This window comes from Akanthomyces muscarius, chromosome 3, assembly GCF_028009165.1.
Source record: "Akanthomyces muscarius strain Ve6 chromosome 3, whole genome shotgun sequence".
NCBI classification, from domain to species: Eukaryota; Fungi; Ascomycota; class Sordariomycetes; order Hypocreales; family Cordycipitaceae; genus Akanthomyces; species Akanthomyces muscarius.
The window spans coordinates 4,382,024-4,409,345 of record NC_079243.1 but is presented as its reverse complement, the minus strand read 5'-3'; the positions used below and the strand labels follow the sequence as shown (position 1 = coordinate 4,409,345).

At 55.1% G+C, this 27,322-nt stretch overlaps 15 protein-coding genes across 17 annotated transcripts; 7 read left to right on the top strand and 8 right to left on the bottom strand.

Moving 5' to 3' along the window:
- Positions 1-218: 218 nt before the first annotated feature.
- On the bottom strand, positions 219-1,516 carry LMH87_002853 (uncharacterized protein; the record flags this gene model as incomplete). Its single annotated transcript, XM_056194378.1, has 2 exons — positions 219-1,207; positions 1,264-1,516. The coding sequence occupies 2 exons, from the start codon at positions 1,514-1,516 to the stop codon at positions 219-221; spliced, it is 1,242 nt and encodes a 413-aa protein (XP_056051321.1).
- A 370-nt stretch (positions 1,517-1,886) lies between these two features.
- On the bottom strand, positions 1,887-3,263 carry LMH87_002852 (uncharacterized protein; the record flags this gene model as incomplete). The annotated part of the gene is made up of 1 exon (XM_056194376.1): positions 1,887-3,263. One exon carries the CDS (start codon positions 3,261-3,263, stop codon positions 1,887-1,889), a length of 1,377 nt encoding a protein of 458 aa, XP_056051320.1.
- Positions 3,264-3,544: 281 nt separating this feature from the next.
- Positions 3,545-5,023, bottom strand: LMH87_002851 (uncharacterized protein; the record flags this gene model as incomplete). Of its 2 annotated transcripts, XM_056194374.1 has the most annotated exons (2): positions 4,735-4,782; positions 4,835-5,023. In XM_056194374.1, 2 exons carry the CDS (start codon positions 5,021-5,023, stop codon positions 4,735-4,737), a joined length of 237 nt encoding a protein of 78 aa, XP_056051318.1. The 2 variants fall into 2 exon arrangements, with proteins under 2 accessions (XP_056051319.1, XP_056051318.1); XM_056194375.1 differs by having other exon boundaries at positions 3,545-5,023.
- A 718-nt stretch (positions 5,024-5,741) lies between these two features.
- On the top strand, positions 5,742-6,734 carry LMH87_002850 (uncharacterized protein; the record flags this gene model as incomplete). The annotated part of the gene is made up of 3 exons (XM_056194373.1): positions 5,742-5,801; positions 5,860-6,586; positions 6,664-6,734. 3 exons carry the CDS (start codon positions 5,742-5,744, stop codon positions 6,732-6,734), a joined length of 858 nt encoding a protein of 285 aa, XP_056051317.1.
- Positions 6,735-7,308: 574 nt separating this feature from the next.
- On the bottom strand, positions 7,309-8,640 carry LMH87_002849 (uncharacterized protein; the record flags this gene model as incomplete). 2 transcript variants are annotated; one of them, XM_056194372.1, is made up of 4 exons in its annotated part: positions 7,309-7,394; positions 7,446-8,312; positions 8,371-8,431; positions 8,491-8,640. In XM_056194372.1, the coding sequence occupies 4 exons, from the start codon at positions 8,638-8,640 to the stop codon at positions 7,309-7,311; spliced, it is 1,164 nt and encodes a 387-aa protein (XP_056051316.1). The 2 variants fall into 2 exon arrangements, with proteins under 2 accessions (XP_056051316.1, XP_056051315.1); XM_056194371.1 differs by lacking the exon at positions 7,309-7,394 and having other exon boundaries at positions 7,438-8,312.
- A 1,076-nt stretch (positions 8,641-9,716) lies between these two features.
- On the bottom strand, positions 9,717-10,098 carry LMH87_002848 (uncharacterized protein; the record flags this gene model as incomplete). The annotated part of the gene is made up of 3 exons (XM_056194370.1): positions 9,717-9,923; positions 9,983-9,997; positions 10,084-10,098. The coding sequence occupies 3 exons, from the start codon at positions 10,096-10,098 to the stop codon at positions 9,717-9,719; spliced, it is 237 nt and encodes a 78-aa protein (XP_056051314.1).
- Positions 10,099-11,620: 1,522 nt separating this feature from the next.
- Positions 11,621-13,152, top strand: LMH87_002847 (uncharacterized protein; the record flags this gene model as incomplete). Its single annotated transcript, XM_056194369.1, has 2 exons — positions 11,621-11,725; positions 11,809-13,152. 2 exons carry the CDS (start codon positions 11,621-11,623, stop codon positions 13,150-13,152), a joined length of 1,449 nt encoding a protein of 482 aa, XP_056051313.1.
- Positions 13,153-14,075: 923 nt separating this feature from the next.
- On the bottom strand, positions 14,076-14,998 carry LMH87_002846 (uncharacterized protein; the record flags this gene model as incomplete). The annotated part of the gene is made up of 3 exons (XM_056194368.1): positions 14,076-14,159; positions 14,214-14,302; positions 14,368-14,998. The coding sequence occupies 3 exons, from the start codon at positions 14,996-14,998 to the stop codon at positions 14,076-14,078; spliced, it is 804 nt and encodes a 267-aa protein (XP_056051312.1).
- Positions 14,999-15,487: 489 nt separating this feature from the next.
- LMH87_002845 (uncharacterized protein) lies at positions 15,488-17,378 on the top strand (the record flags this gene model as incomplete). The annotated part of the gene is made up of 5 exons (XM_056194367.1): positions 15,488-15,602; positions 15,677-16,513; positions 16,573-16,966; positions 17,016-17,110; positions 17,164-17,378. The coding sequence occupies 5 exons, from the start codon at positions 15,488-15,490 to the stop codon at positions 17,376-17,378; spliced, it is 1,656 nt and encodes a 551-aa protein (XP_056051311.1).
- A 567-nt stretch (positions 17,379-17,945) lies between these two features.
- On the top strand, positions 17,946-18,932 carry LMH87_002844 (uncharacterized protein; the record flags this gene model as incomplete). Its single annotated transcript, XM_056194366.1, has 1 exon — positions 17,946-18,932. One exon carries the CDS (start codon positions 17,946-17,948, stop codon positions 18,930-18,932), a length of 987 nt encoding a protein of 328 aa, XP_056051310.1.
- A 162-nt stretch (positions 18,933-19,094) lies between these two features.
- LMH87_002843 (uncharacterized protein) lies at positions 19,095-20,323 on the bottom strand (the record flags this gene model as incomplete). The annotated part of the gene is made up of 2 exons (XM_056194365.1): positions 19,095-19,473; positions 19,542-20,323. The coding sequence occupies 2 exons, from the start codon at positions 20,321-20,323 to the stop codon at positions 19,095-19,097; spliced, it is 1,161 nt and encodes a 386-aa protein (XP_056051309.1).
- Positions 20,324-20,776: 453 nt separating this feature from the next.
- On the top strand, positions 20,777-21,731 carry LMH87_002842 (uncharacterized protein; the record flags this gene model as incomplete). The annotated part of the gene is made up of 2 exons (XM_056194362.1): positions 20,777-21,396; positions 21,458-21,731. The coding sequence occupies 2 exons, from the start codon at positions 20,777-20,779 to the stop codon at positions 21,729-21,731; spliced, it is 894 nt and encodes a 297-aa protein (XP_056051308.1).
- An 84-nt stretch (positions 21,732-21,815) lies between these two features.
- On the bottom strand, positions 21,816-24,261 carry LMH87_002841 (uncharacterized protein; the record flags this gene model as incomplete). Its single annotated transcript, XM_056194361.1, has 6 exons — positions 21,816-21,946; positions 22,020-22,208; positions 22,265-22,934; positions 22,993-23,046; positions 23,097-24,051; positions 24,161-24,261. The coding sequence occupies 6 exons, from the start codon at positions 24,259-24,261 to the stop codon at positions 21,816-21,818; spliced, it is 2,100 nt and encodes a 699-aa protein (XP_056051307.1).
- A 541-nt stretch (positions 24,262-24,802) lies between these two features.
- LMH87_002840 (uncharacterized protein) lies at positions 24,803-25,693 on the top strand (the record flags this gene model as incomplete). Its single annotated transcript, XM_056194360.1, has 2 exons — positions 24,803-25,161; positions 25,234-25,693. 2 exons carry the CDS (start codon positions 24,803-24,805, stop codon positions 25,691-25,693), a joined length of 819 nt encoding a protein of 272 aa, XP_056051306.1.
- Positions 25,694-26,119: 426 nt separating this feature from the next.
- LMH87_002839 (uncharacterized protein) lies at positions 26,120-27,259 on the top strand (the record flags this gene model as incomplete). The annotated part of the gene is made up of 2 exons (XM_056194359.1): positions 26,120-26,731; positions 26,798-27,259. The coding sequence occupies 2 exons, from the start codon at positions 26,120-26,122 to the stop codon at positions 27,257-27,259; spliced, it is 1,074 nt and encodes a 357-aa protein (XP_056051305.1).
- Positions 27,260-27,322: the final 63 nt, after the last annotated feature.

Below are 27,322 nucleotides of genomic sequence, written 5' to 3'. Positions count from 1 at the left end.
AGACAAGAGCAGGTTTGGTGTCTGTCTAGATCTACTAAAATACACAGACTGCTCTCGACCACACGCGGGCCTTCTATAACGGCTATAGGGCAGCATAGTACAGACAAGAGCAGGTTTAGTGTCTGTCTAGATCTACTAAAATATACAGACTGCTCTCGACTACACGCGGGCCTTCTACAACGGCTGCTTACGTTTATCCACCAAATGCTTGTGCTTCGTCAATGGACATGACCGATGTGTCTTTGAAGAAGGCCAACGACATTGCTGTAACCGTGGATACGCGCGAGACCCAATGCCGTTTCCACTACCGTCTCTGCTGAATCTCCATTGTGTGGAAAGACGCCGTCCTCGGCGAGAAGCATCTCAATGGTCGAGGCCGCGCCCTCCGTCGCCGCACAAAGAAGCGCCGACTCGCACTGCTTCCGCTTGACCGGCTCGTCGTCGGCCGTGCCGTGCGCCAGCAGCATGCGGAGGACATCTCCACGGCCAGCCTCGGCCGCAAACGCCAGGGGACAGTCGCTGCCGGTCCCGTAGTGCTCAGAGTACGGGCTGGCGCCGCCGTCGAGCAGCAGCCGCACCAGGGCCTCGTCGTCCACCGCAAAGTTGAGCGTCGATCCTCGGTCTGGATCGTTGGTCCTGGGGAGCAGCAGCAGCACCACGTCGACGGCGCCGCATTCGACGGCGCGCGACAGGGGCGTGCGGCAGTCTTCATCCTCGGCGTCGGCGCTGGCACCGCCCCCAAGGAGGGCCTGGACAACACCGTCGTGGCCGCCCTCTGCGGCGTACGAGATCGGACCGCGGCCGAAGGTGTCTGAAGAGTCGACGTTGGCGCCTCCTTGCAGCAGAGCTCGGACGGCTTCGACGTGCCCCCAGCGGGCAGCGTGCGACAGTGGAGATTCGTCGTCTTGATCCGCAGAATCTGGTGCCGCGCCTCTCTCCAGAAGCGCGTGCACAATCTCGGCATGACCGCTCGACGCAGCATGCGACAATGGAGTTTGGCCATTGCTGCCTGCTGTTTCTGCGTTTGCGCCTCTCTGCAGCAGCAACGAGACGACATCAGTCTGTCCAGCCTCTGCAGCATACGACAGCGCGGTGCGTCCTTGCGTGTCGGAAAAATCTATCCTGGCACCGTTGTCCAGCAGCATCTGCACAACAGCCCCATGGCCCTCCTTTGCGGCGTAGAGCAACGGAGTCCACCATTCGTAGTCTAAAGAAGCATCGAGTCAGCAATTTTATCGAGTAGAAGGCTTGAGAAGGTCTCACCTGGAGCGGGGATAGTTGATGATGCTGGGAGACTGGATCCAACAACAGCATTGACATTGGCGTTAAACTCGAGCAAAATCTTGACGACGTTTTCGTGGCCGTTCTCTGCGGCCCGTGATAGGGGCGAGCGGCCATCTCGCGCGTCCTGCATGTTCGGATCCGCCGAGTCATTCAATTCCGTCCTGACAACCTCTTCGTTTCCCTGCTCGGCGGCGAGTGACAGCGCATCGCGCCCGCGATAGCCCGAATCCATTTCTGCAGCAGTACAGGATCAAGCAAGTCTAGATTCAAGTCTCTCTTCCATCCAGATAGGGAAAACTTTTTATACATTTTTCGGAAGACGTGCGCCGAGGCGACACCCCATTCTAGTTGGCGGGGAAGTTTCTTTTTTTAGTAGAGGCGCAGTAGTGTGGGGGAGGTTACACCACTTAGAGTTCAAGCAGTTTACGAACACTAGGCTGTAATGAATGCAATTGAAAAAAGAAACACAGTGGTATTGAAATACTGCTCTGTCGCACAACAGACAACCCTCCTGAGACCCTGGCCAGGTCAACCCGCCACCAGTCAAGCACCCGTGTGGCGCTGTGACCTGCATCCGGCGGCCCGTCATCACCAGCCGAGCTTCAATCCTCAGCGGGCGCCTTGACGAGCGAAGAGTCAAAAGGACGCTCGACTCGCGCGCTGCAGCCACCAGGCGTGGCCTTGTGAGCGAACCTCTCATCAACCCAAGCGAGCCACTGCGGAGCTGCCGCTGGAATGACTGGCGAATGCTCCATGAGCGGATACTCGCGCAGATGCACCTCGCTCCCCAACTTGCACGCGTCGTCATACACCTCGCGCGTGGCCTGCGGCAGGACCGCCGTGTCTTTCAGGCCCTGGACAACAAGGACGGGCCCGGAGCTGCAGCGACCTGCCTTGCCGGGGGACATTTCATCCTCCCATGCCTGAAATTTGGCATTGTCCTGCTGGATGCCCGCCGAGGACACAATCTGGTCGCTTGGCAGATCGGCGCTCATGCTCATCAGGCCACTGAAACACAGCTGCGCCGTGTCCGCCACGCCTATGACGCGCTTGCGAAGCGGCTCCGCGAGCACGCTGAGGTTGTAGTCGGGCAGGACGCGCTGCAGCGCCTTGGCGTGGTACGGCGCGTAGCCCAAGAAGGCGCCCGCGGTCTCGAGGTTGAGCCGGAACATGGTCCAGAGCCGCGCGGCGGGCGCAAGCGCGACGGTGCCCAGGTAGTGCGTGTCGCGGGCGACGAGGTCGCTCTCGGACAGCTTCCACACCGTGGCGCCGCCTTGCGAGTGCCCGACGCTCATCCAATCCTCGGAGAAGAGGGCGCTGCCACCGAAGGCTCTTCGAGCGGCGACGACGGAAAAGTAGACGTCGTTGGCCTGCGCCACGTAGCTCCCGTACTTGTGCAGCGTGTGGTTACTGCCGAGGCCGGCATAGTCGGTGGCGACGACGGCGTAGCCTCGCTCGATGAGCAGCTGCCAGCTGTCATAGTCGTACAGGCTCGGCCCGTTGGACGGGGCGCAGCCGCGGTAGATGCCGCTTGTGCCATGCGCGTATGCGACGAGCGGATACACGGTAGAGTTGCTGTTTTTGCTGCAGTCCTTGGCTGCTGGTCGCGGTGCGAATGGAAGCGCGAGGAATGCGGTAGCAGGAACCAGGGAGCCATTGAGATCCTTGGAGCTGTACTGGAGGCGGTAGATGCTGGTCCCAGACCTAATATTCAATGGCTTTGGATCCAAGGGCTGAAGCTTGAGCACGTCGCCGGCTTTGGAGGTGCTAAAGTTGGCAGCCGTCTTGTAAAAGTCAAAGTCAAAGTCTTGGCCAAAGGTTTCGAGGTCTTGTTGGTTGGCAGCGGCCATGTTCTTCTGGCATGCATCTCCGCAGCCATTGGCCAGCGCGAATTCACGACTGACATTGTAATTGGATCCTTGCTCGGCAAAGGCTTTGGCGAGGAGCAGCAGCGAGGTTATGAGAAATTGGCAATGCATGACTTGAGATGAATGATAATAGGTGTTTTCGTCTGTGGCCCAGTATAAACTCTGACACTTTCGAGGCAATCATTTGTTGAGCTGTTCATATTCTCTTATATTCGCCCAGCCGGAGGGTTGCGACGAAACCTTCCGGCTCGTCTGGCGATCGTGGTGTAAGTCGACCAATTTGGGTGGAGCTTCCTTACCATCCGTGGTTAACTACCGGTTCGGCCGTGCGCAGCCAATTTATCTGGTCACGGTAGAAAGCTAGCGTTCATGCATTGTCTGCCTTTGGCGAATCAAGTGCAAGTAAAAGATTCGGGGATAAATGCAGAAAGATCATACCAGTAAAGAGACTGGCCGTTTCGCCGAGCCTCCCAGGCGGCATCAAACATAACCCTGGTTCTGTCGTGAAACGGGCTCGAGTAGCTTGAGATGGGAGACAGGGACGAAAAATAGTTGGCCCTTTCACTTTTTCTCTCAAGCTCGAGACAAGCTGCGATCAAGGGGAAATCGATGCATCGCGGAATAGATCCTGTGCCCAACGTAGTCATCTTCAGCGAGGTCAGAATATGTGATGAGATGGCCTCGGCCACTTCGTCCTGCGACCCGAAGCCGTGCTTTAGGCGGTGTAGGACGAGGCGAGCGGCATTCCGAACAGCCTCAGCTTGGCAAAGCATATGGGCAACTTCTGTAGACGTGAACTTGCCGACTGCAAAGCCACCATGGCCGTCAGGCGTCCATTTGCGAACGTCTTGCTCCAGGGCGCTGTGGACCAGCGCAAAACGCGCCAGTGCGGCTGAGTGACCACCGGCCTTGCCGCTTTCCACCTTGAGTCTGAAACTCAGCTCTGCCACATCATAAAGCAGAGGCAAGAAACTGTGTGATACTCCCACGTAGCGATCCACGCACTGCTGCTGCCCGGGAACCGTCCTGTAGCGCAGTGTGGGAGGCTCGCAAAACAGCAAGCTTTCGGCAATGTCCGTCAGCACGAGGCATGATGCAAAGGAAAGATCCCCGGGAGATGTGCCGTCCAGCAAAGCGTTACTCATGTATATTGGCTTGGCCATTTCCAGCGTCTGGCGGCAGATTGCTCGGGCGTCGGCGACCCGTAGCTTGAGTGTAAACGTGAGGATGGTGGCGCCGAGGACAAGGCAACGACACATCTCGCGTGCGTTGGACGGCTGCATGGAACGCAACGTAGCCACTGCCTCTGTGGCATGGTGGTACATCTTTTCGAAATATTCCACACGAGCAGTGCTCGACCCTGGCTCTGGCGAAGCAACATCCGAGTCGTCGCCCCACGACATGGCACTCGCCACGTAGGCATGCCCCAGTGTCGCAGGCGCGTCGTGCAACTGCCTGGCCATGTATTCACGGTGCGCTTCGCCAAAGCTCGGCCCGATGATGAACTGTTCCATAAACTCGCTGCTGAGGATACTTGTCCGCAACAGGCTCGCCTCCACAGTCGACAGCCCAAGGTCCGCTACTACGTGATCGACCATCGACGACGACGACAATGAGGTCTCGTGGCTCGCTGACGCATCATCCAACACGGGACTCGGCGACGAAGCGCCATCACCGCGTACCGGGGCTGATGGAATGGAGGGTGCATTCTTTTTAGGGCGTCTACCAGGGCGTTTGAGAGCGCGCTTTCGGATGCATTCGTGACTGAGACGGATACATCGATCGCAGCTCTCCGAGTCGGGAGCTCGGATGCAGCGCTCTTTGGTGGCGTAGCAGCGATCGCAAGATCGAGGAAACTGCGAGTCGTGCATTTTAGGGAAAGGCACGCCGTAATGTACTGATTTCCCGGTGAGGTGGACTAGAGTAAGACGAGGGTAAAGGGAACACTGGTTTATGATTTTGGGGATCAGCCATTGAGCATTTCGGTGGTGATCATGCTCAAGTTGGCTTTATTTGTGGGCGAAACAGGGTGGCTGTCAGTTCGAGAGACGGTGGCCGCCCCACGTCACAGCGCGCCAGAGCAAACTCAGAAAACAGATGTGCAGATAGCAAATACATACCTTTGACCAATGTGAGTGAATCGGCGTTGCCATGGCTCAATAACCTCACGGGTACGCCTACAAATCTACGGAGCTCACTGCAGCTGCCAGGTAAAGTTGCAGGCTGCTAATCGCTTATAACACTTCGAGGCAGCCTGCCTGGTATTCCCGACTAACAGGCGCAGGGTAAGGGCGCCATAGCCACAGCCGTTGAGCCTGCCAATTAGAGAAAGACTACCGTCATTGCAATAGAAGGTGTCATTTTGATGCCAAGATACGTATGATTCACACCGTTGGGATCAGGCCGGGCAGACTATCCGAGCTACCCTTTTCAGAATCGCAACGGCGTCGGCGAGCTGAGTCGGGCTTAGCGCAAGCATCAACACACCGAGATATATCAAGACGTTGCTCCGACTTGACTCCATGATACTATAACTCTGTACTTTCTCCTAATTTCATTTCATTGCAATTTTGATCAAAACACAAAAAGATGGCAAACGTAGACTGGGAAAGCCTCAACAGGAAGAACTGGGATGAGCGTGCTCCTCTTGTTAGTCGCCCACCAACACACTCAGACTCCTCCCTCTACTTACACGCAGCTTCCGCAGCACGCGGCATCGCCAGACTACAACATTCAAGACTTCATTGCCGACCCCAACTATCTCTCCGAAGTGGCCCGGTTCGACATTCCGCTCCTCGGGGACATATCCGGCCTGCGCTGCGTGCACCTCCAGTGCCACATTGGCACCGACACGCTAAGCCTCGCCCGGCGCGGCGCCGCCTCCGTCACCGGCCTCGACTTCTCCCCGGCCTCCCTCACCGAGGCGCGCAAGCTCGCCGCCGCCACGCACCGCTCCGGCGGCGAAAAGGTCGATTTCGTCGAAGCCTCGGTCTACGCTGCCCTCTCCGTGCTGCCCAGCCAAGCCTTTGACCTCGTCTTCACCGGCATCGGCGCGCTGTGCTGGATCCCGGACGTTCGGCGCTGGGCCGGCGTCGTCGCCGGGCTGCTCCGCCCCGGCGGGAGGCTGTTCATCCGCGAAGCCCATCCGATGCTCTGTGCGCTGGACGACAACGTGCCGCGCGAGGATGGGAGGCTGGTCGTCAAGCACCCCTACTTTGAGCGCGGCGGGCAGGCGTCGGTCTTTGATGAGGGCTCGACCTATGTCCGGCACGAGCCGCACGAGTTTGAGAATACGGTGTCGGCCGAGTTTAGCCATGGCATGGGGGAGATTGTGCAGGCGCTGCTGGATGCAGGCCTGCGGGTGACGGGGCTCGCGGAGCACCAGAGCGTGCCGTGGGACGCCATCCCGGGCCAGATGGAGGAGATTGGAGGAGGTGAGTTGCTAGACACGCTACTGTCGACACTGCCGCTACACTTGGGCGATTTACGAATGAATGCTGACATGCGCCAGGCGAATACGCGTTAAAGAGCGAGCGCTGGAGAGTACCATTGACCTATACCCTCCAAGCTGTGAAGCAGTAACTCCATAGACGAGCAGCAATGCCTACCGCAAAGGCTATTGAACCCATTTTGCTTCCACTTGCCACCGTCCTGCGACGTTTGTGACACCCCCAGGGATGTGTCAAGCGGGCTTACAAGTAACACGGCATGCGGCTCTCTCTTGATGCCCAAAGCCTCACACAAAAAGAGTACAAAAAGATACATTCAAAAGCCAAGAAGCTAAAATAAAGCACAATGACGTGACATCAACAGCCTTATTCGTTATACGTCCCTTGGCTTTTTGCTTTTTATTTAATTAATGCCCGGCCCCAGATCGATGATGCTCCCCGCGATCCACATTGGCGTCCCGGCCCGACGACCTACGTCATACGTGGAGGGCGACGGGATGGGACGGGGTCCAACGTCACATGCGACGGCCGTGGACCCATTGCAGGGAAAAGAGTCAACAGAGGAGGCGGGGAGATGCAGCGTAGATCTTGTGAATGAGGAAGCTGCGGAAAAGGGTAGATGTGCTGGATCGAACGATCGGGTAGGCAAGGTGGTGGTGGGTGCGAAGGTTGGACACGGCCACATGGCCCATTGCATTGTCAGAAATTTAGTAAGGTATAGACCCAACTTGATTGCTGTATGCGGCGTAATTGTCGAAGTGAACATGTAACCATTCAAAATTATCAAAATCTACTGGCAAGTTTGTAAGTGCAGTGTACAAGCTCCTGTCAGCACCTCACCTACTTCCCTCCACTACAGGAAGGTCGAGGTCCACGACAATCGGCTTGTTGAACTGCTTCCCGCCCTTATGTGGAAACTTGCTCTTCAAAATAGCAGCGTTGACTACACACGTCTCTCTGCGTCCATGCCAGCCTGGTGCTACCATCTCACCACCAGCCTCCCCGGAAGCTTTTGCCTCGCCACGGCGTTCTATAGGCACATCACCAGTGCCGTCCTCATACCATAGTCCGTCGTTATCCAGCGGTAGGCTTGCGTTCTTGGCCGTTAAATTAACCAGGCTTATCTTGTTGTTGCCTCCTGCGCCAGGATCCTGCCATGCCCCCGCCGAGTCGTCGTCGTCGCGCTCGCCATACCGACGGCCCAGATCCCACGACACGCGTGACACGCCCCGGCCCTCGTGCATGTGGCCGCAGACGGCGAGCCGTGGACGGACGCGCCAGAGCGCGCGACGAAGCGCCTCGCAGCCAGTGGGACGGTCGACGCCGCCGCGATCGTCGCAGTGGTCGCGTGGCGGGGTATGAGTTACGACAATGTCTGCGCGCGCTGGGATGTCCTCCCACGGGGAAGTGGGGAGCTCGTCACTCGTCGCTATCGACGTTTCACAGCAGGACAAGCTTTCGAGGAGCGGGGGATAGTAAAATGCCCAGTTGCGAAACGCCGGCGCGAGGGGCGACCCAAAGACGGTAAACTCGGTTCGCGGCCCAGTCGGGGACGACAGCCGGATCGTGGCCGTCTCATGATGCAGATAAGTCAGCGATGGTGAGCTTTGGACCAGCGCTAGACATTCTTCGTGAGATTCCGGCTTTTTGTTGTGAAAGTCATGGCCGTGTCTGGCGTAAAAGTCGGCATCGAGAGTGATGTCATGGTTGCCTGCCATCATGTCAGCACAAGACCTGTGCCAACCATCGATTGCTGCATCGAAACGCACCAGCTATGATTATCTTGGCTTCGTATTGTAGGCCTTCCAGCCATTTTACCGCTTTGGAGAGCTGTATATTCCGTAAGCATGCTTCGCTGGGGTTTCGCTCTGTGGGCACTGGCCACAGACCTCTGAATGGCTGCCCTGGTTCGTAATGTCGCCCGCATGAATCAGGACATCGCCAGGCGGGAGTTTGACGGTGCAATTGTGTGTATCTGATATGCAAACTATCCGGGTGCGACGAGTGGTCCGGGCCTTTGTCTTGCCTGTTGTTGCCATTGTATAAGAGACAAGTTGAAGTGGGAGGCTGACGAGCGAGGCCGCAGAACCCCACCAACACCAGGCGGCCGTCTCGTCATGGTTGAGCGCGAGAGACTGTCACCGCCACAACAACAAAAATGGCAATTGTTGAGAAGGGGCGCCATGACCCTACAATGGAATATGCTTGGTGCTGACAAAAGCAAACGCAAGTCTCGGCGGCATGCATGCTGTGGCTTCGCCGCGAACAGCGTAAGGCATTTCCGTTGACACTCTGGCGACGAGCGTTTGGTTGCTTCCCAATCTATCAGCACGAGAGACTAGTGGATTTAAATATCCGCCAAGCTTCAATAAATGTGACTGCACGCTGTAAGAGCCCTGTCTGTATTGCATCGTCAATGCTCAACCCCACCGGATCCATGCCGAAAGCAACATCATCACACAAAAGACCTGGCGCCCTCACTCTCGTCAACGGAGCTCGATTCGGCCGCGTTTGTTTCGTTGGAGTCTGAAACTGGCGCCGACAGGGGCTACACAGATGTTGGATATGCGGAATGGGACTGTCAGGCTTGACGACATGTGTTGTAGCATCATGGCAGCAATCTCGGCTAGGAGCTTTGATCGAGCATTTAATTGTGCGGCCAGCAAGTGCTGGCAAATGATTTGTTGGTCGCCGATGGCCGAGCGGCTCACGCCACGACCAAACGGCGGCATCTGTTTGTCACCCGTGATGGGTGGAGCGAGGTTGCTTTGCGCAAAGCAGACAAACAAGGGCTCTTTGCAATTATTGAAAAACCTAGACTGAGCCGGGTTGTGGTTACTGGCAAAATGACGACCGGATAGCAGTTTGCATGGCATAGAAACGGTCCCGATCAAGGGTAATCCAGCCGTCGCCATTGGCCCAATCAACCTAGTGTTCCTGGCTCGAGCCGAAGAGACTGTATCAGTAGCAAGCCACAACGGCGATGTATCGAATCAAAGCCCATTTTTCACAGAGAAGAAGAGCCAGCTCCGCGGAGTAATTGGCTAGATTCTATTTTGGCCAGCGGACTAGGCGTGTTCGGGAGGGTCCGCCGGGCGGGCTATTGAAGTTGCTACTAATAATGTGAAGTGGGAGATGGTATCCGTACCACTGGGCTGGACCAGGGTCCCAAAGCGTAGAGTAGTAATTTCGGCCGCCCCAGCCATTGGTCGGGCAGCGGCACGAACCAGGCGAATGGAGCCGTGCGGCGATGATCGCCCTTGAACATGCGCTTGGGGGCGTGGATAAGGTAGAATGTTGGGCGAGAGTTGGACACAAGATGCTGGCAAAACGACGCAAAGACTGTATGATGAGAAAGGGCGCCACTGCTGGCAGCGCAACTGGCTCGACATGATGCTATTAGCAGACACGATGCTATTAGCAAACAGAAGCTGACGCCCGCGGACAGAGTTTTGGGCGAGCCCACTTGGAGTTGAGCGTACCTGGATTAGGGCCATGTCCCGGTCAAGATGACATTGGCAATCCTGGCAGCGGAGGACGCTATGGGCAGTAGCGCCGACAGCAGCGATGGTGTTTTTCGGAGAACGGGAACAAGAGACGGGTGGAGGGTAGAGGATGGATGGAACGGGGATTTGAAGTGATTGATGCATGCCATGGTGTGGAAGAGGAGATGGCGTAGGTAGTAAGCCAACAGGCGGCAGCTGGCAGCGGAACACGCACAGGCACAGGAACCAGGCGCGAACCCGAAATAGAACCACAACAAGACTGGGCGCTGGGAATAATGATGCAAGCAGAAGATTAATTAGAATCATACATTGGTACCAGTACTCATTATAATATGTCTGCATGTTCCCACCAGCTCGTCCAATGCCCTGGCTGCAGGCTACTGCACACGGCTCGGGACCCCCCTGCAGGCAATCAATCTGTAGCGGTACATGCAGCAGCGTGGTGGGTTGCAGGTGTTGCAGACGCTATAAAATGTTAAATTAACACCAGACGGCGACCCATTCACCATTCCAAGCCAACGGGCTAAGAAGGGAAAAAGAAAAATTCTCCGTGGCTACGGAGAGACGGCATGGCAATGGCAAATCTGCTTGAATCAGGCATTTGGTTTGTTCTATTTTTGCTTTTGGCCGCATGTGTCTCATTTGTCGACAACGCATCAGCGAACAGGTGAGCTGGACCCTGCCCCCTGCCCTGCCTGCTTGGAGAGACGAAAAAGAAAATACAGTGGCTGCTTGGGGGGCGAGGGGAGTCGACAGCGGGGCTTCACAGAGCACTATCAGTATCTAGCGCTATATCCTGTGCTGTAATGACATGAACAAGGTACCTAGGTACCTGAGGCATGCTGTGAGTCTGTTACAGCCACTGCGCCGTGCTGTAACTAGCAGCCACTGGTGGCGTAGCTCCCTCAAACTCTCCCATCCCCAGTTTGCCAGCCCATCTGTGATGCCGCCCTTTTGCCTTTCCTCCACGCCCGCCGCCCAATTCCACCTCCCCCGTCCACTCCCGTCCACCCTTTCATCCACTCGCCCACCACCACACCCAGACTGCATCACCAGTGAATGCATGGCGCTGCTCCGCTTTGGCTATCCTTGGGCTGCCGCTGCCTCTTTTTTCTCTCATCTCTTCTTCTGGCGTCGTTAGTCCCATATCCAGCATTCTTCCCATTGCTCCCCATCGATCAGCCTGCATTGCCCTTTGCACGCTGCCTCTCCACCATTTCCATGAGCCTCCTTTGATTAGCGCTCAGGGGATCGACAAGCACACTGCTTGCCTTACCATCCGACGACCGAACTCGCACACCATTGCGATTTTTCGTGATACCTCGTTGCCGTCTGCCAAGACGGCCGCTTGAGTGTGTCCGCGCAGTCTTCTTCCAGCCCGGCTTTCTACTCCTTCTCCTGTGTCTTGGTTTTGTACAACTCTCCAACTTCCTGGCGCTTCCTGGCTGCCGCCATAATCCGTCGCCTCCTCATTGTCGTACCAGCCACTGCCGTTCCGCCACTGTGGTAACCAATGGCTGCCGTGGCTTCTGTACCAGGGCCGGCGTCGGCTTTGACTCCTCCCAGCAGTAGCCATGGCGATGAGCGTGACTGGGACTATTCTCGCATCAACGTAGAGGTATGTTGCTGCATCTGATACTTGCCTTCAGGGGTGTGACGCGTTGTCGAGCGTCCAGCTAACCAACTTCTGTCTGCAATCAGGGCCAGCTCCGCGATCCTGCCAACACGTCCTACGAACAATCTCACGCGGCTTCTGCTTTTCCCACACATGATGCCCGAACTGCACCAAGAACAATCACTCACGAAATGACTGCCCGCAAAATGCGGTCCGCCGATAACCTGCACAGCTCCAAATGGTCCAAAGGTTCCGACTACCAGCGAGAGTTGCTCCCGGGCCTCTCAGAGGAGGAAAAGGCCCAGAGCGACCAATTTGTGTACAGCCAGGACCAATCCAAATGGATTCACAGAGATAAACTGGCCAGAATAGAGACCGAAGAGCTCGAGGCTGCCGGCTTCTTCCTACCCAAGGGAAGAACTTCCAGCCGCACCGCGCGAAGGAACGAAAGCCGTCTCAGCCATAGCACCGAATCCGAACCCAACCTGAACAACTTGAACCGCCCCAAGAAGGACTCCTCTTCGCTTGAGCCGCTCTCGTCGCCGCCGAGCTGGGATCTGCGAACCCCTCAGGAAATCGCCGAGGCCGCGGCCGGTTCCTATTTTACCTCCAACGCCCTCACCGGCAGCACCCGTATACCTGTGGCCAAAGCGAGTCCGGCCCCAATCTCACTCGGCTTCCTCGAGCACGGCTCCCTTGCTGCCCGTCAAAACTCTGACGAAGACGATCGCCTGTCCTACAACAAAACACGTTCTCGCAGCGCTAGTGCCGCATTTAGAGATGCAGGCAACAGCATGCCAAGCGGTAAACGCTCCATTACCGATTCTTCGCCAAAGAAGCACATCCGCAAGACTAGCTCCAGCACACCTTCGAGACCTGGTACCAAAGGCAAAGATTCTCCGGGCAGCGCTGGCTCGCGGCCGGTCACGCGAAATGGACGAGCCGCGTCTCGAACGAAGCACCCTGAGGGTGAGCCGCCCTGGATGGCCAACACATTCAAGCCCGACCCACGACTGCCCCCCGATCAGCAGATACCACCCTTTGTCGCGAAGAAGATGGCCCAAGAGCAGATGGAGAAGGACGGCACATTTGGCGACGCATATGATAAGGATTTTCGCCCTCTCAACACCAATTCTCTGGGCCTACCCAAGCCCGGCGCCGATCCCGAAAAAGATGGTGAGCCGGCAGAGGACGAGTGGCCGCTTAAGCCCGCCATCACAAACCGACCGCTCATGCGCACTGGCTCCATGTACTCGACCATGCCCAAGATCATCGACAAGCCACCAGGCACACCCGTACCTAGCCCGCGCCCGGGCAATACCGCCGTAATGGCCCCGCCGCAAGCTACACCACCGCAAATACAGCAAGTGCCGCAGTTTGAACCCGAAGAAGATAAGAAAGGCGGTTGCGGCTGCTGTGTGGTCATGTAATGGGTGCTATTACAGCTTACGAATTACGAATTTCTCATTAATTTTGCCCTTGGAGCCTTTCATTTCTCATTCACACGTTTTACTTCATAGCCACGGATCGTGCCGGCAGCATTCAAGGCCAATTCAGCGACTTATTCATTCATCTCATTTGTGGACCTTTTTCATTCAAAAACGTTTGGCTTGATCAAGATAACACATTCTCTCTGCGTCGTGGCGACCTTGTCCCCCCCTTTGATTCTACTACAGCCTACTTTGATATCTGTTTTTAATCATTGGTACAAGATGTTTCAATATCCCCTCTTTGTCTGTCTTCGTTGTCCTCGGTTTGTTTTCTTCATTCATCTGCTTGATTAGTAGAGGAGCCAATCATTTGCGTTGCTGGTTTATACCTGGACGGCGTTTTCTTACTGGACACTGTTTTCCCCTTGTCTTGTCCATCTGTTTCCTGTGTTGTTCACTTTTCTTTTTTTTTTCGTCCAGTTGGGTACTGCTTTACTCGCAAGTATTGCGAGCTCTTGGACGTTTATTGCTGGGTTTGGAATACGAATCTTGTATTCCTGTGGTGAATTTTGAGGCATGCCGGTAGCGCTTGCAAACTAGCAAGGCTTCTTTTTTTTTTTTTTTTTGATACCTACAGGGACGGCGTGCCTGATTGTGGAATAGAGTGGTACAGAAATAAAACATTCGATTACACCAAACATGTTGCTCAACGTTTTCTCGTTTGATATTTCAGTTTTTTCAGGGTATAATCTCGCGAGCGAAGGTTGTGTCACACCTCATGCAGTACACACATCTAAGGCAGTAATGTAGTACATGCAATCTATAGTGCAGCATTTTTCAAACATCCTGGTCGTACAGTAATTTGCATTGTCTTAGACCGGTCTCCCTATTTTTACACCTAGACTGCATACTTCCTCTTATTATCATGGTAGCGTGAAACCTCCGTCTATGATGAGATTAGAGCCCGTCATGTACGATGACGCATCACTGGCGAGAAATGTGTAAATCTGCGGCTGGCGTTAGCAAAACAGGGTATCACACAAGAAGAACCAAGCACATGCGCCTTTTAGCTCCGCCGGCTGACACGTCCTCCCACCTGGAATCATCCCAAGCCATTTCTCCAGCAGATGTGCCGGCTGGGTCGTAATCACTGTTTTCATCTCGTCAGCACTTAACAACGTCTCTATCTAATATCAAGTGAGCAGCAGCACTCACTCTCTGTGTGCACGTAGCCCGGCGAAACACAATTGACCCTCGCAAAGTCTGCCCACTCGACGGCCAGGCTCTTGGCCAGCATCAGCACGCCCGCCTTGGACGCGTTGTACGCGGCCTGCGTCTGCGGCACGTTGACGAGCCCCGCGCTGACCGACGCCGTGATGATCAAGTTCCCGCGGCCCTGCGCCTTGAAGATCTGCCCGGCAGCGAGGGCCGTCCACATGACGCCGTCGTAGTTGACGCTGTTCATGCGCGTCCACGTCTCTTCGTCGTACTCGAGCGACGGCACGTTTTGGCAGACACCGGCGTTGGCCACCATGATGTCGAGGCGGCCGCGGCCAAACGTCTGCGTGATGTGGCTGATGGCTGCAGCGATGACCTTGCGGTCAGTGACGTCGGATTTGTAGGCTTGTATGCGGCGACCGGTCCTGGAGGCGATGGCGTCTGCGGTCTTGGAGGCGTCGCTGCTGCGGTGGTAGATGAATGCTACGTCGGCGCCGGCTTCAGCGAGCGCGGTCACGACTTGCAGGCCAATGCCGCGAGATCCGCCCGTGACGACGGCGATTTTGTCCTGGAGGGAAAAGAGAGACAGCACTGGGCTGTCCAGGTTTGACGGGACGTGGAGGGGCATTCTGGGTGCTGGGTGTAGTTGGCGTTGCGGACGCCCGTGGGACTGGCTGGTGTAATTAGCCTTTACATTTCGCTTTATATCTACAGAAGAATTACATCTCTTTGGCAATGTAAGTAATGTATCAAATTTCATACACACACGATTGATATCGTTCTCGCATACCTCGGGCTTCGGCACGAGGGCTTACATATTGGTCGCGGGACGAGTCAAGGGCCCTCGGCTCGAGGGACGCCTCCCAGAGCGACTGTGTAGAGTTCCCCGTAGTACTGCACAGACATGACGCTATTCACTAGCCAAATCTGGGGCCCCGGATTGCTTCCTAGATACCCCAAAACGAAGGCCTGGCACTTTGAATAAAAGTTCGGCGAGCACATACATAAACCAACTCGTGCTCCACGCGAGAACGTAATGGAACCCACTGTGCTTTTTTGGAAGCAGGAAACACAAACTATCATCTCTTAGTGCCAACTCCTTGTTCATTTTGCCAAGATGACATTTCTATCCTTTGATCAGAGAAAGAGCTGGATGGTGGCCGCTCGGCTGCAGCAGCGACCGTTGCTCATTGCCGTCAACGTGCTGGCCGGCATGTCCATCTTCTTCTTTGGTATGTCTCCCACTCAACTCTCAAACCTGACAGGGCCGAATTTCAAACCCTTCAGCTAACAAGGAGATTGCCAGGCTACGACCAAGGCCTCATGGGCGGGGTGAACCAGAGCATCAACTACGTCGACCGCATGGGCCTCGGCCATCTCGCCGCCGACGGGAGCCTCGTCATCGAAAAGACGCTCCTCCAGGGCGGCATCATGGCCATCTTCTACTTTGGCACGCTCGTCGGCTGCCTCGCCGGCGGCGCCTTTGGCGACCGGTTCGGCCGCATCGGCACCATCGGCGCCGGCGCCGTCTGGGCCATCTTTGGCGCGTCGCTGCAGGCCTCGGCGCAGAACCCGTCGTGGATGCTGGGCTCGCGCTTCGTCAACGGCATCGGCACGGGAATCCTCAACGGTATCGTCCCCGCGTGGGCATCGGAGCTGTCCGACCACACGAGCCGCGGCACCTTCATCGCCATGGAGTTTACGCTCAACATCTTTGGCGTGGTGGTCGCGTACTGGATCGCCTATGGCGTGAGCTTTGTTGATGGTGGCGCGTCCGAGATTCGCTGGCGGTTCCCGATCGCGTTTCAGATCCTGCCGCTGCTGTTCCTGCTGGCCCTGTGCTGGGCTTTTCCAGAGTCGCCGCGCTGGCTGGTCAAGGCGGGCCGCAACGACGAGGCGCTCTACGTCTTGGAGCGGCTCAGAGGCGTGGAGGGCGAGCAGTCGGGTGTGGCGGAGGCAGAGTATCGGGATATTCGCAATGTTCTAGAGCTTGAGAGGAGCGCAGAAGGGACTTCCTATATCCACATGCTCTTTGGTTGGAAGTCGGGAAGACTGCATACTGGACGCAGAGTGCAGTTGGTCATATGGCTGCAGATTATCCAATGCTGGACTGGAATAGCAGGTGTGACCATGTACGGGCCGAGTAAGTTTGCCTCCAGATGGTGAAGGTGCTGGTTGTACTAATGTTTGTTCGATCGACAGCTATTTTCCAGATTGCAGGCTTTGCGCCGGACAAGACCCAATGGGTAGCTGGGCTGAACAATATTTTCTACATGTTTTCCACGCTAATCTGCGTCTTCACCATTGATCGCATCGGTCGTCGCATGACTCTGTACTGGGGCTCAGTCGGCCAAGCCATTGCCATGGTCCTCGTCGGCGGCCTGTCGCGCGGCGGCCTCAACGCGCGAGACGGAGGTCACATCGCCACTGCCAACGCATGGGGTGCGGCGGCAGCATCCATGGTCTATCTATACACCTTTGTGTTTGGTGCCACGTGGCTGACAGTTCCCTGGCTGTACCCGGCGGAGATTTTCCCGATTCATGTGCGCGCCAAGGGCAATGCATGGGGTGTTGTCGGATGGAGCATCGGGAACGGGCAAGTCCATCGTCGAGGTTTCCATATGTTGACGCTAACATTTTCTTAGTACACTTACTCTTGTACTGCCGTACGTTGTGAGCGCAATCAACGAGAAGATGATGTACATTTTTGCCGCTGTCAATGTCTTGAGCATTCCCATTGGTACGTCGCCGCATCTTGCAACTTCTTTCGGTGCTTTTCTAACAGCCTTGCAGTGTGGGCTCTCTACCCTGAGTCAAACCAGAGAACTCTTGAAGAAATGGATCTCTTGTTTGCGGCACCCACCCCATGGAGCTGGGATGCGGAAAAAACATTTGCGAGACTCAAAGAAGAGAGGGAGCAAGCGGGTGGTGTGTTCAAAAAGGCGGATCAAGATGCAGAAGCCAAGGTGGATTCAAGCAGTTCGCATCACAACGAGTTCAATAATTAAGCAAGCCCTTCCAGAGATTATACCAGGTATAAGAGGCCTAAAGTCTTAAAGGAGACAAGTATTTAGCTAGCACTTAGATAATATATAAGTATTTAGTCAGTAGCTAGGTAATATACAAGTATTTAGCTAAAGCTTACTAGTATTCTACAAGTATTTAGCTAGGACTTACTAGTGTTTTATGAGAATTTAGCTATAGCTGGAGATGAGGCGAGAATTTAGCTACCCAGTTTCTAGATTCTAGACAAATAGGAAGATAGCGAGTAGTAATTACCTGATGTCGGGGCACACTGGGGCCACGAAGTATTGATGCCCTCGAGACGAGGACGAGCTGGAGCTGAGCGGCGCTGATGGTGCTCCACGAGTACCCCGACACGCGCGCCGGATTCCAAAGAGGCTCAAGGCAGGTCATCAGCGCAGCCGAATTGATCTGTGAGCCGGGCGCTATGCGCGTCCGTGGAAGGGAATATAAATACGCGCATAAGTTGATGGTCGCATATTCGCGAAGCTTTACATCAATTGACACAGCTCCGCCAACCACTTTTCCCTTGTTCCTCATCATCCAACAAAATGACGGCAACGAAAAACATTCTCATCACCGGCGGTGCTGGCTTTCTCGGACCTATCCTAGCTAGCAAGCTACTCAAGAACAGCGCAAACCGCGTGGTGCTCACGGACCTCAAGGCGCCGGTCCCGCCAAGGAGCTTCTCCGACGATGAACGCTGTGTCTGCGTCGGCGCTGATCTCACAGTCGGTGATGAAATCACGAGGCTACTCGCTCTCAATCCCAGCTGGGATGCCATCTTCATCTTCCATGGCATCATGTCGGTGGGCTGCGAGGCAAATCCCGCGCTTTCCACCAAGGTCAACATTGAAGCAACGCAGGCTCTATTGACGGCCGTTTCGAAACTACGCAATGGCGACAAGAAGCCGCGTGTTGTCTATGCCTCGACGCAAGCTGTATATGGGCCGCCGTATACCACGAACGGGACCATAACCGACGATACACCAGCGACCCCCATTGGCGTATACGGCACGCACAAGCTCATGATGGAGGCCTTTGTCAACGACTTTCACCGTCGCGGCCTGCTGGACGCTTTTAGCGTGAGACTGCCGACGGTGACGGTTCGTCCCGGGGCGCCCAGTCGCTCGGCCGCATCCTTCCTGAGCGGCATGGTGCGCGAGCCCATGGCCGGACTAGAGTGCATCATGCCGATTGACGACCACGCGGCCAGACAGGTCATCTGCAGCCCGCGCGTCATGATCGAGAATTTCGTCCGGGTCATGGAGGCGCCGAGCGACGCCATGCCGGCGCACATTCGCGCCGTATACATGCCGGGCATCTCGGTGACGGTCGGCGACATGGTCAAGGCGGTGGGTGCGGTGTGTGGTGAGGAGAAGCTGGCTTTGCTAAAGGTGGAAAGAGATGTCGAAGCGGAGAGGCTGCTGAATAGCTGGCCGCAGACCTCGGATTTTGGGAATGCAAAGAGGATGGGTCTCGGGTTTGACTCTAGCTGCGAACAGATTTTCCAGGAGTATGTCGATAGCTTAAACTAGATAATTTCCAACAAGTCTTTTTCTTATTTTCGCAATCTAACAATTTCTTTGCCATACAATTATTCTGTAGGGTCTGACGGAATTTCCTATGGCGAGTTGCTGCTGTAATTGTGTGTCTATGTGCTCTGCTGGAAGTACAACGGCTTCACTATCCCATTCAATTCAGCAAAACACGTTACGAAGACCATTCCTAACCATAGTTGTGATTTTTCTCCTGCCCTTGGCATGAGTGGGCAAATCAGCCAGTAGAGCGCCCTGTATTGACGAAGCAATACTGACTCTCCACAAATGATGCTCATTCAAGGCAAAGATCTCTCCCGGGCGACCAAAGCAAAAGTTGGCCACGCCGCCTGCGATTTGAAAGCGGCCCAGTGGCACGCCACTTTCTGACCAGACGTGTATCCCATCGCCGCAGCCACTGTACACGCGACCATCCGTGTCGCATTTGATGCCGTCTGGAATACCCGCCTCGACGAAGGCGAACAATCGTCGGTTGCATACCATCGGGTGCCCATGTCTGCGAATGACGTCAAACGCATATCTGGGGAAAGATGTCAGTCGCCGCTTTAAAGTCCCATCAGTTACACACTCGTCGACGGCGTGACTTACATGGAAGATGGCCGATCACTGCGAATGTGGCCAGAGCCATGCACTTTGTCCGTGTCCGTGATGTACAGGGTGCTCTCATCTGGAGAAAAGCACAAGCCATTCGGGTGGCCGAAACCATCGACCACTGCTCTGATGCTGCCGTATCCGCCGTTTTCATCAGGGATATATCGGTACACCTGACTTGGTAAAGATGGCGATGCTTTGTACCCCTGCTCGTGACCGTACGTCGGATCCGTGAACCAGATACTACCGTCTAGCTTGCTCACAACAACATCATTCACAGAGTTGAATTGAACGCCGTGGTAGCTCGTTACGATTGCCTTTGTTTGAAACGGTGCGCTTTTGGACATCCATACCAGGCCGCTTGGCGACATGTCAGATCCTTGAGCACAGAATAAGATGCCATCTTGGTAATTGACCCCGCCATTGCCCATCTGAATGGAGCCACCGGAGATCTCGTCTCTTGTAGCGAGCCCGCTTCCTTTGCGACGGAATTGCGATAGGTCAATGCGAGAAATTTGGACATGCTGGCTTTTCTCGAGGCCATTTTTGCCGTTTTCAACGAGGCGATTACTCGTCACAAAGAGCACGTCTTCTGATTCAAAGTATACACCTGCTTCGTGGGCGAATGGCGTGTCGGGGGACGAGATGAGGAGTTCAAATTTTGGCTGAATTCCCAAGACGTGCTCGAATTCTTTATGATGCCGTTTCCAACCGGTGACTGGTTTCGACTCTTGATTGATGGATGGGTCCGATGAGCTATGGGAAGCATATTGGCTCATTGTGGTGAAGTGCCAGCAAATGGTAGTTGTGGCTTGAAAAAGGATAGGGACCACGCTGTGAAGTAAGTATAAGCTATGCTATGGATTGATCTACATGGTAGTGCCGACATGACTTTTCCGTTGCCATGTACCCTGCGGCAGCTCGGCTGGCGTCATTGCCTCACTGCCACTAACACGGTCCGCTGGTGGATCGGATTTGCGGTCTCGTTACGAGGGCAATACAATAAACAGACTCGGCGAAAGTAAACTCCACATGTCCGACTAGCTTGCTTGATAACTGCTGCTTATCTAGACCAATAAGGAGGACTTTGTACTATATTGAATGGGTGATTCGGTCGAATTTCATCGCATCGGTTCAAGGCGTCGCGAGAATCCGACTATTGCTCTATTTGAAGAGCGACATTAGCCGCATCTGAGCCCTGCCACTCATTCCTATTGATATAATTCCCATTCATGCTGCCAGCTTCGCCACAAATCATGGCAAATTCCAACGGCGGTTCAAGCCGCACAAATCTCATTCTCAAAGCTGCAGAAGACGGCCGGTATGGCGTCATCGCAGCAATCGCGTACAACATTGAGCAACTCTACGGCCTTGTCAAGGCCGCGGAAAAGGCTCGGTCGCCACTGATCTTGCAATTTTTCCCATGGGCAGTCACATATGCTGACGGTCTGCTGATTCGCAGCGCCGCAATCGCACGCGATGCGGCGTGCGTCCCAATCTCGATCCACCTCGACCACGCCCAAGACCCGGCCATTGTCAAGCTCGCCGCGGACATGCTGCCATTCGACAGCATCATGGTGGATATGTCACACTACGAAAAAGAAGAGAACCTGGCAAAAACAGCAGCTCTTGTAAAGTACTGCCAAGAGCGGGGAATTGCTACGGAAGCAGAACCGGGTCGCATCGAAGGCGCAGAGGACGGTGTCATGGATACTGCAGAGCTGGAGGCTTGTTTGACTACGCCCGAGGAAGTAGAGGAGTTCGTCGGCACGGGCGTAGATACATTGGCACCAGCGTTCAAAAATATTCATGGAGAATATGGGCCCGAAGGACCACAGCTTGACTTTGAGCGGTACGTAGCGCACGGTACTTGGCGTTTCGGTGAGAATTGGTTACTGATTCTTGCTATACAGGCTTGCTTCAATAAGAAGCCAAATTGGGGGCAGGGTTCGCATTGCGCTGCACGGCACAAACGGATTTCCAAAGGACATTTTGCAAAAGTGCATCGCGCTCGGTGTTTCCAAGGTAAACGTGAACCGGCTTGTCCTGGACGACTACTACGAGTACTTGCATCATGATTCTACCCGAAAGCTACCACATACTAGAATCATCGAGGAGAGTACCGACAAGGTCGTCAAGCTGACGATGAAATGGATGGAGATTTGCGGCTCGGCCGGCAAAGCCTGATTGAGGGCTCTGTATTTATTTAGATAGATAGTCTTTCTGAAGTAGAGAAAGATAAATGAAAGAAACAACTGTCCCGCAAACTTATTAATCCTCGTTCCATCGACGCTGGAGTTCGACAGACAAAGATTCATGTGGCCAACCAGCACGTCGCCAACAGCTTTCAAGCATTTCCAAAACAGCTTCGCGCTGTCGTTGCTCAATTATAAATAGACCGGCTGTAGTAGAAATAACAAGGAAACATTAGCGGCGTCTCTCTTTTGTCTCGGTCTTATTTATGTGATGCCTTACCGATAAATAAAGCCTGGGAACACATTACGCTCTCAGGATCGCCCTTTAGATGCACGGCAATCCCGCATATTGACCCAATGTGCTGGTCAAGTTCCTTACGCTGCTTCTGATACTCGGCCATGCCGCCCAGACATGGCGAGTTTGTCAAGATCAACACGCGAGAGCAGTGGTAAAGCTGCACCGCGACACCTGATTTTCTGCATGAGCGCTGCGGTGCGTATTCATTTTGTGTCATTCCAACTTACCAAAATTAGGCGGATGTATCCACATTGGCTCAAAGACCCCATCATAAGTCGAAGTGTCCAGCGGGAGAGAGTTGAAATCCGGAGGTAAGCATTTGTGCCATCTGTTCAGCGACAGCTGCAGGCCCTGCGCCTTGGCCAGTCTCGCCTTCGCATCCTGCTGGCCCAGCGCAATCTCCTCCTTGGAGCAGAAACCGACCGTCTGCGCAAAAAGATACACCGAGCGCGCCGCAAGCTCAAAGTTGTCGAGCTCCGACAGCTGCTTGTCGGGCCGCCACGTCGTCAGCGGTTTCCGCCCCTCGCGCCAGGCGGCCCATACGTCCTGGCACAGCCACGTCCACCAGACGGCCTGCTTGAGCCCGCCCGAGTCGCCGTGGATGCCCTGCGAGTGCTGTATGCAGGACAGGCCGCGCAGGTGGCGCTCCCAGTCCGTGCTGGATCCGTCGAGCATCTCGTACGCCGAGACGATGGATGCGGTGGCGAGCAGCTCGAGGCTGCTCTTGTACGAGTCATACTGCATCGCTTCGCGAATGTAGTGCAGTGTCATGAAGTAAAAGGGAAGGGCGTCGAGGGGATCTTGCGGGCGGCTGTCCTTTGGTTGGAACCGGACGTTGAGAGATAGGTGTCGTATGGACAGGGCCAGAATGGCATTCATGAGGCCAACGTTTCTCATCTATGTCTTGTTAAATCGGCCTTTACTTGTAACGGATCGGCGGAGTGCAATTACGTACAGCTAGATGCGGAACAATTGTACCAAATGGTCTTTGAGGGTCAAAGAAGTCCATCTAGGATAGTATTCGTTAGCAGTGACACAGATATGCAGAGAATGACATACCCAGAGACTCAAATTCTGTACAAAGTCGTGGAAGAGGAGGTACTCGTGCTTCTCCAGCTTCAACGACACAGACGACTGCCAAGGCTTGTCATGCTCGTATTGGAGCCCGGTAGCATGAGCTCCCAAGGAAGAGCCTTGAATTGCTGGCCGTTCCGCAGTAAATGTGCCCCCTTGTTGTTGGTCGCTGACTCGAACCGCAGGCGCAGGCGGCAACGGCCGTATGGACGGCCCAAGCGCGCCATTTAGATCGAGGCCCGGCAGCTCCAGTCCAGTGTCACCGCCACCGTCTATCCGTGACGAGGCATCTCGCAGTAGTAAGCTGGCCCAAGCCGAGGCAGCATCGTCAACATTGAAGCTCTGCTGCGCAGCAGAGTCGGCATGTGTCCAGTCGTTGGTGAATGGTCCGAGAGAATGAAGATTGGGCGAGGCGCCCAGTGTCTGTGGTATGGACTGTATCGAACTGGGCGAAAGAATGTACTCTGTCGCTCTATCTGCGCCGGGAGAGTTGTCTCCATGGGTAGATGATAGTGAGCGTTGTAATGGATCAGTGTGTATTACTGGTGTGGGGTTTGTATGGCTTTGGGTTGTCACATTGGAGACGCGAGCTGCAAGATCACTCCTATCTGACCATCTTTCGGTCGCGTTTCTTTGCGAATTTGGGCTCGTGACTGGAGACAGCTCTAGTACATTGCAGCCTGGTGACGCAAAGCCATTCTCAGAAGTTTCAGCCTGGGGTTGGCGATCTGTAGACACCGAGTATTCTGCCGACTCGGTTTCTTGGACAGCTGTATCATGGCTGTCCTGCCTACTTTGCGTGGATGTACTTTTTTCTCCATCAATATCTGACACTGAAGGGGCAGCATCTGGCCAGGCACAAGGTTTGTCAATGCGCGAACAAGCCTTGCATTTAGGCTTGGCCTCGTCACACTTGACGTGGCGACGGCGGCAGGTCAGACTACATGGGAAAGCGTCAGCGCATCGGAATAAAACAACAGCATGACATTATTAAACAGTAGTGATTCAAAGTTTGAAAGGATTCGCTCTGACACTCAGCGAACACTTACCATCCAGTTGTTTCTCTCAATCCCCGGCCCCGAGAAAGCCGGTTGCGTGTGAAACGCCGGGCCGGATCCCGGCCCTTGTGCGGCTGCACTTGCCGGCGCATCGGGCGACGCAGCCCACAGGGTTAGTTTGCTTCGACTTTGAAACAGCCTTCGGCAGCTACATCGATACGTCACCCTGGACTTTTTTCTGCCTCTCGAATTTGTGTATATGGCAAAAGACAATGCTCGACTCGAGGCGTTCTTTTGCCGGCACCTTTAGCCGAGTCTGTGGGGTTATGCCCCCGAGACGAGGACTCCGACTATTCTGCAAATGTGTGTGGGGTTTGCGGGGAAGTTCAATGAATTGGAGGGCGTCGATGGCTTGATCTCCGCAGTGTTTTCAGCTTCGGCAATTGCCTAGCTATAGCAGCGGGATGCAAACTAGGTGCAAGTCGTTGGTTTCGGCAAAAGAATCATTCCCCACACCATGTGTGTGGCTTATCTCTGTGTTCGTACTACGTCAACCTGTGCTCCATCTCATTCGCTCGTATAAGTCATTCTCAGCGAATCTCAAAGTCGCGCCACTGGTTGCAGTTTTGTCAGACGGACAATCGAAGATTCGAAACAGCTCTACAAAACGATTCATTTACAAAAAACACCATCATGAACAAAACTCTAATTCGAGGCCTGCTGCGCGGCAAAACTGCCTGCATCACCGGCGGCACTACGGGCATCGGTCGTGCCATTACGCTAGAATACCTGAGACAGGGCGCCAACGTGGCCGTCAACCACCTCGATCTTCCGCAAGATAGAGAGCTCAAGAAAAGCCTCCTGAAAGCTGCCGCGGACATTAAGAATCACGCATCCTCGGAGCAGCCCGCAGGTGAGCTGCTCGAGCTCGCAGGCGACATCACAGACCCCAAGACAGGCGACCAGCTCGTCGCAGCGGCCGTCGCGGCATGGGGAAAGCTAGACATTCTGGTATCCAACGCTGGCATCTTCAAGCCTGCCGAATTTCTCTCGTAAGTTCTACGCCACATTCGGTCAAAACAAAAGACCTCTTTCCAAAATAGCCCGTGCTAACTTGCTCCAAGCCTTGAAAAGAAGCAATTCGACAGCACAATGGCCGTAAACGTCAACGGCGCCTTCTACACATGCCAGTCCGCCGCCCGCCAAATGGTCAAGCAGGGCCACGGCGGCTCCATCATCGGCATCTCCTCCATCAGCGCGTTGCAGGGCGGCGGCCTGCAAGTGCACTACACGCCGAGTAAGGCCGCGATCGCGTCCATGGTGCAGTCCATGGCCGTCGCGCTGGCGCCTCACAACATCCGCTGCAACGCGCTGCTGCCCGGCACGGTGCACACACAGCTGGCAGACATGGACATGCGGGACGAGAAGAAGCGGGCGTTTCTGGAGCAAAAGATTCCGATGGGCGTGGGCAGGGCGGAGGACCTGGCGGGACCGGCGGTGTTTTTGGCGTGCGATCAGCTTAGTACGTGGATGACGGGGTCGCAGATTCTGGTAGATGGTGGCATGTACGCTCATTTGCAATAATTTTAATTGTCCTGCTGTAACGATGTATTTTGATGATGCTTGGTTGAGGCTGAAGACGAACCATTTGAATGCACTGCGCGACGTAAGGGATACCGCCTTTGGTGAGCTAATCAACTTGGCCTTGGGGTAAATCGACAAAAGTCCACCGAAAAACTTTCAATCTCTACTTACGGACATTCAACTTCCCCCGGCAGCCTTGCGTTTAGCACCCCGTGCCGGCGTCGTGTGCATCTCCACACCCGAGCTCGGCACGAGGGCCGCCACCAGCGCATCGGGGCGTGTATGCCTTCAATATAACCGGCTCACTTCTTCCTGACTGTTATATGACAACTCATCATATCATCGCCATCAACTTATAGTCACAGCTACCAAGCCGTCAGTCGGCGCATTGCAACGCTTCTCGTCCTCTCTTGTACGCGTTTCACCATGAAGTCCTGCCGTGTCACACGCACGGTCGCTCGTGCCATGCAACCCAGCAAGCTCATCACGACCTCCAAATTTCACCAATCACGATCCATCACCACTGAGCCTCGCCGATTCACGCTCAACACAGGCGCCTCCATTCCCTCCATCGGGTTCGGCACGTTCCAAGACCCCGAGGCCCAGGAAGACGCCGTGTCGCGCGCCCTCCGCGCCGGCCTGCGCCTCATCGACACGGCCAAGGTCTACCACATCGAGAAGCAGGTCGGTAGAGGTCTCAAGACAAGCGGCGTGCCTCGCGAGGACGTGTTTCTAGGAACGAAACTATGGTGCAACAGCTACCACCCGGACGACGTCGAGGCCGCGCTCGACCAGTCGCTGCAGGATCTGGACACGCCCTATGTCGATCTCCTCATGATGCACTACCCGGTGACGTTTAAGCGTGGTACCGCAGAGTTCCCGCGTGACGAGAGCGGTAAGATGCTCTTGGGCGAGACAACGTACCTGGCGACGTGGCACGCCATGGAGAAGCTCGTCGCCAAGGGCAAGGCCCGAGCGATTGGCGTGTCCAACTTTAGCAAGGGCGAACTCGAGACCTTGATCCGCGAGTCTTCCACCGTAAGTCGCAATCTACCCCTTCTCTTCCCAACACACCAGAGCCAGAGTCATTAAAATCGAGTATAGATCCCCGCAGTGCACCAGATGGAAGTCCACCCGTACCTCCAGCAACGGGACTTTAACAGCTGGCTCCGCGCGCAGGGCATCCATGTCGTGCAGTTCAGCCCGCTCGGCAACATGAATGACTTTTACCGCTCCACCGGCTGGAGCAAAGAGGTCGCGCACATGAAGCGCGTCATCGACCAGCCCGTGCTGCGCGAGCTGGCGACCAAGTACGGCAAGAGCGTGGTCCAGGTTGTGCTGGCTTGGGGCGTCAACGCCGGTCGCTCGGTGATTCCCAAGAGCACGGTGGACTGGCAGATCAAAGAGAATGTCGAGTCGGATTTCGCGCTGGAGCCGGCGGACATGGAAATCATCGAGACGCTGGACATCAAGGCGCGGTTCAATGATCCCAGCCTGGACTATCAGTATCGGCTGTACAGCGACCTGGAGGGGACAGAGGGAACACGAGATGGCAAGACGCATTAGCTCTACACATTGCATTAATAAACTAATCACAGATTTCTTTCTGTCCTTTATCTCCCTCTTTGA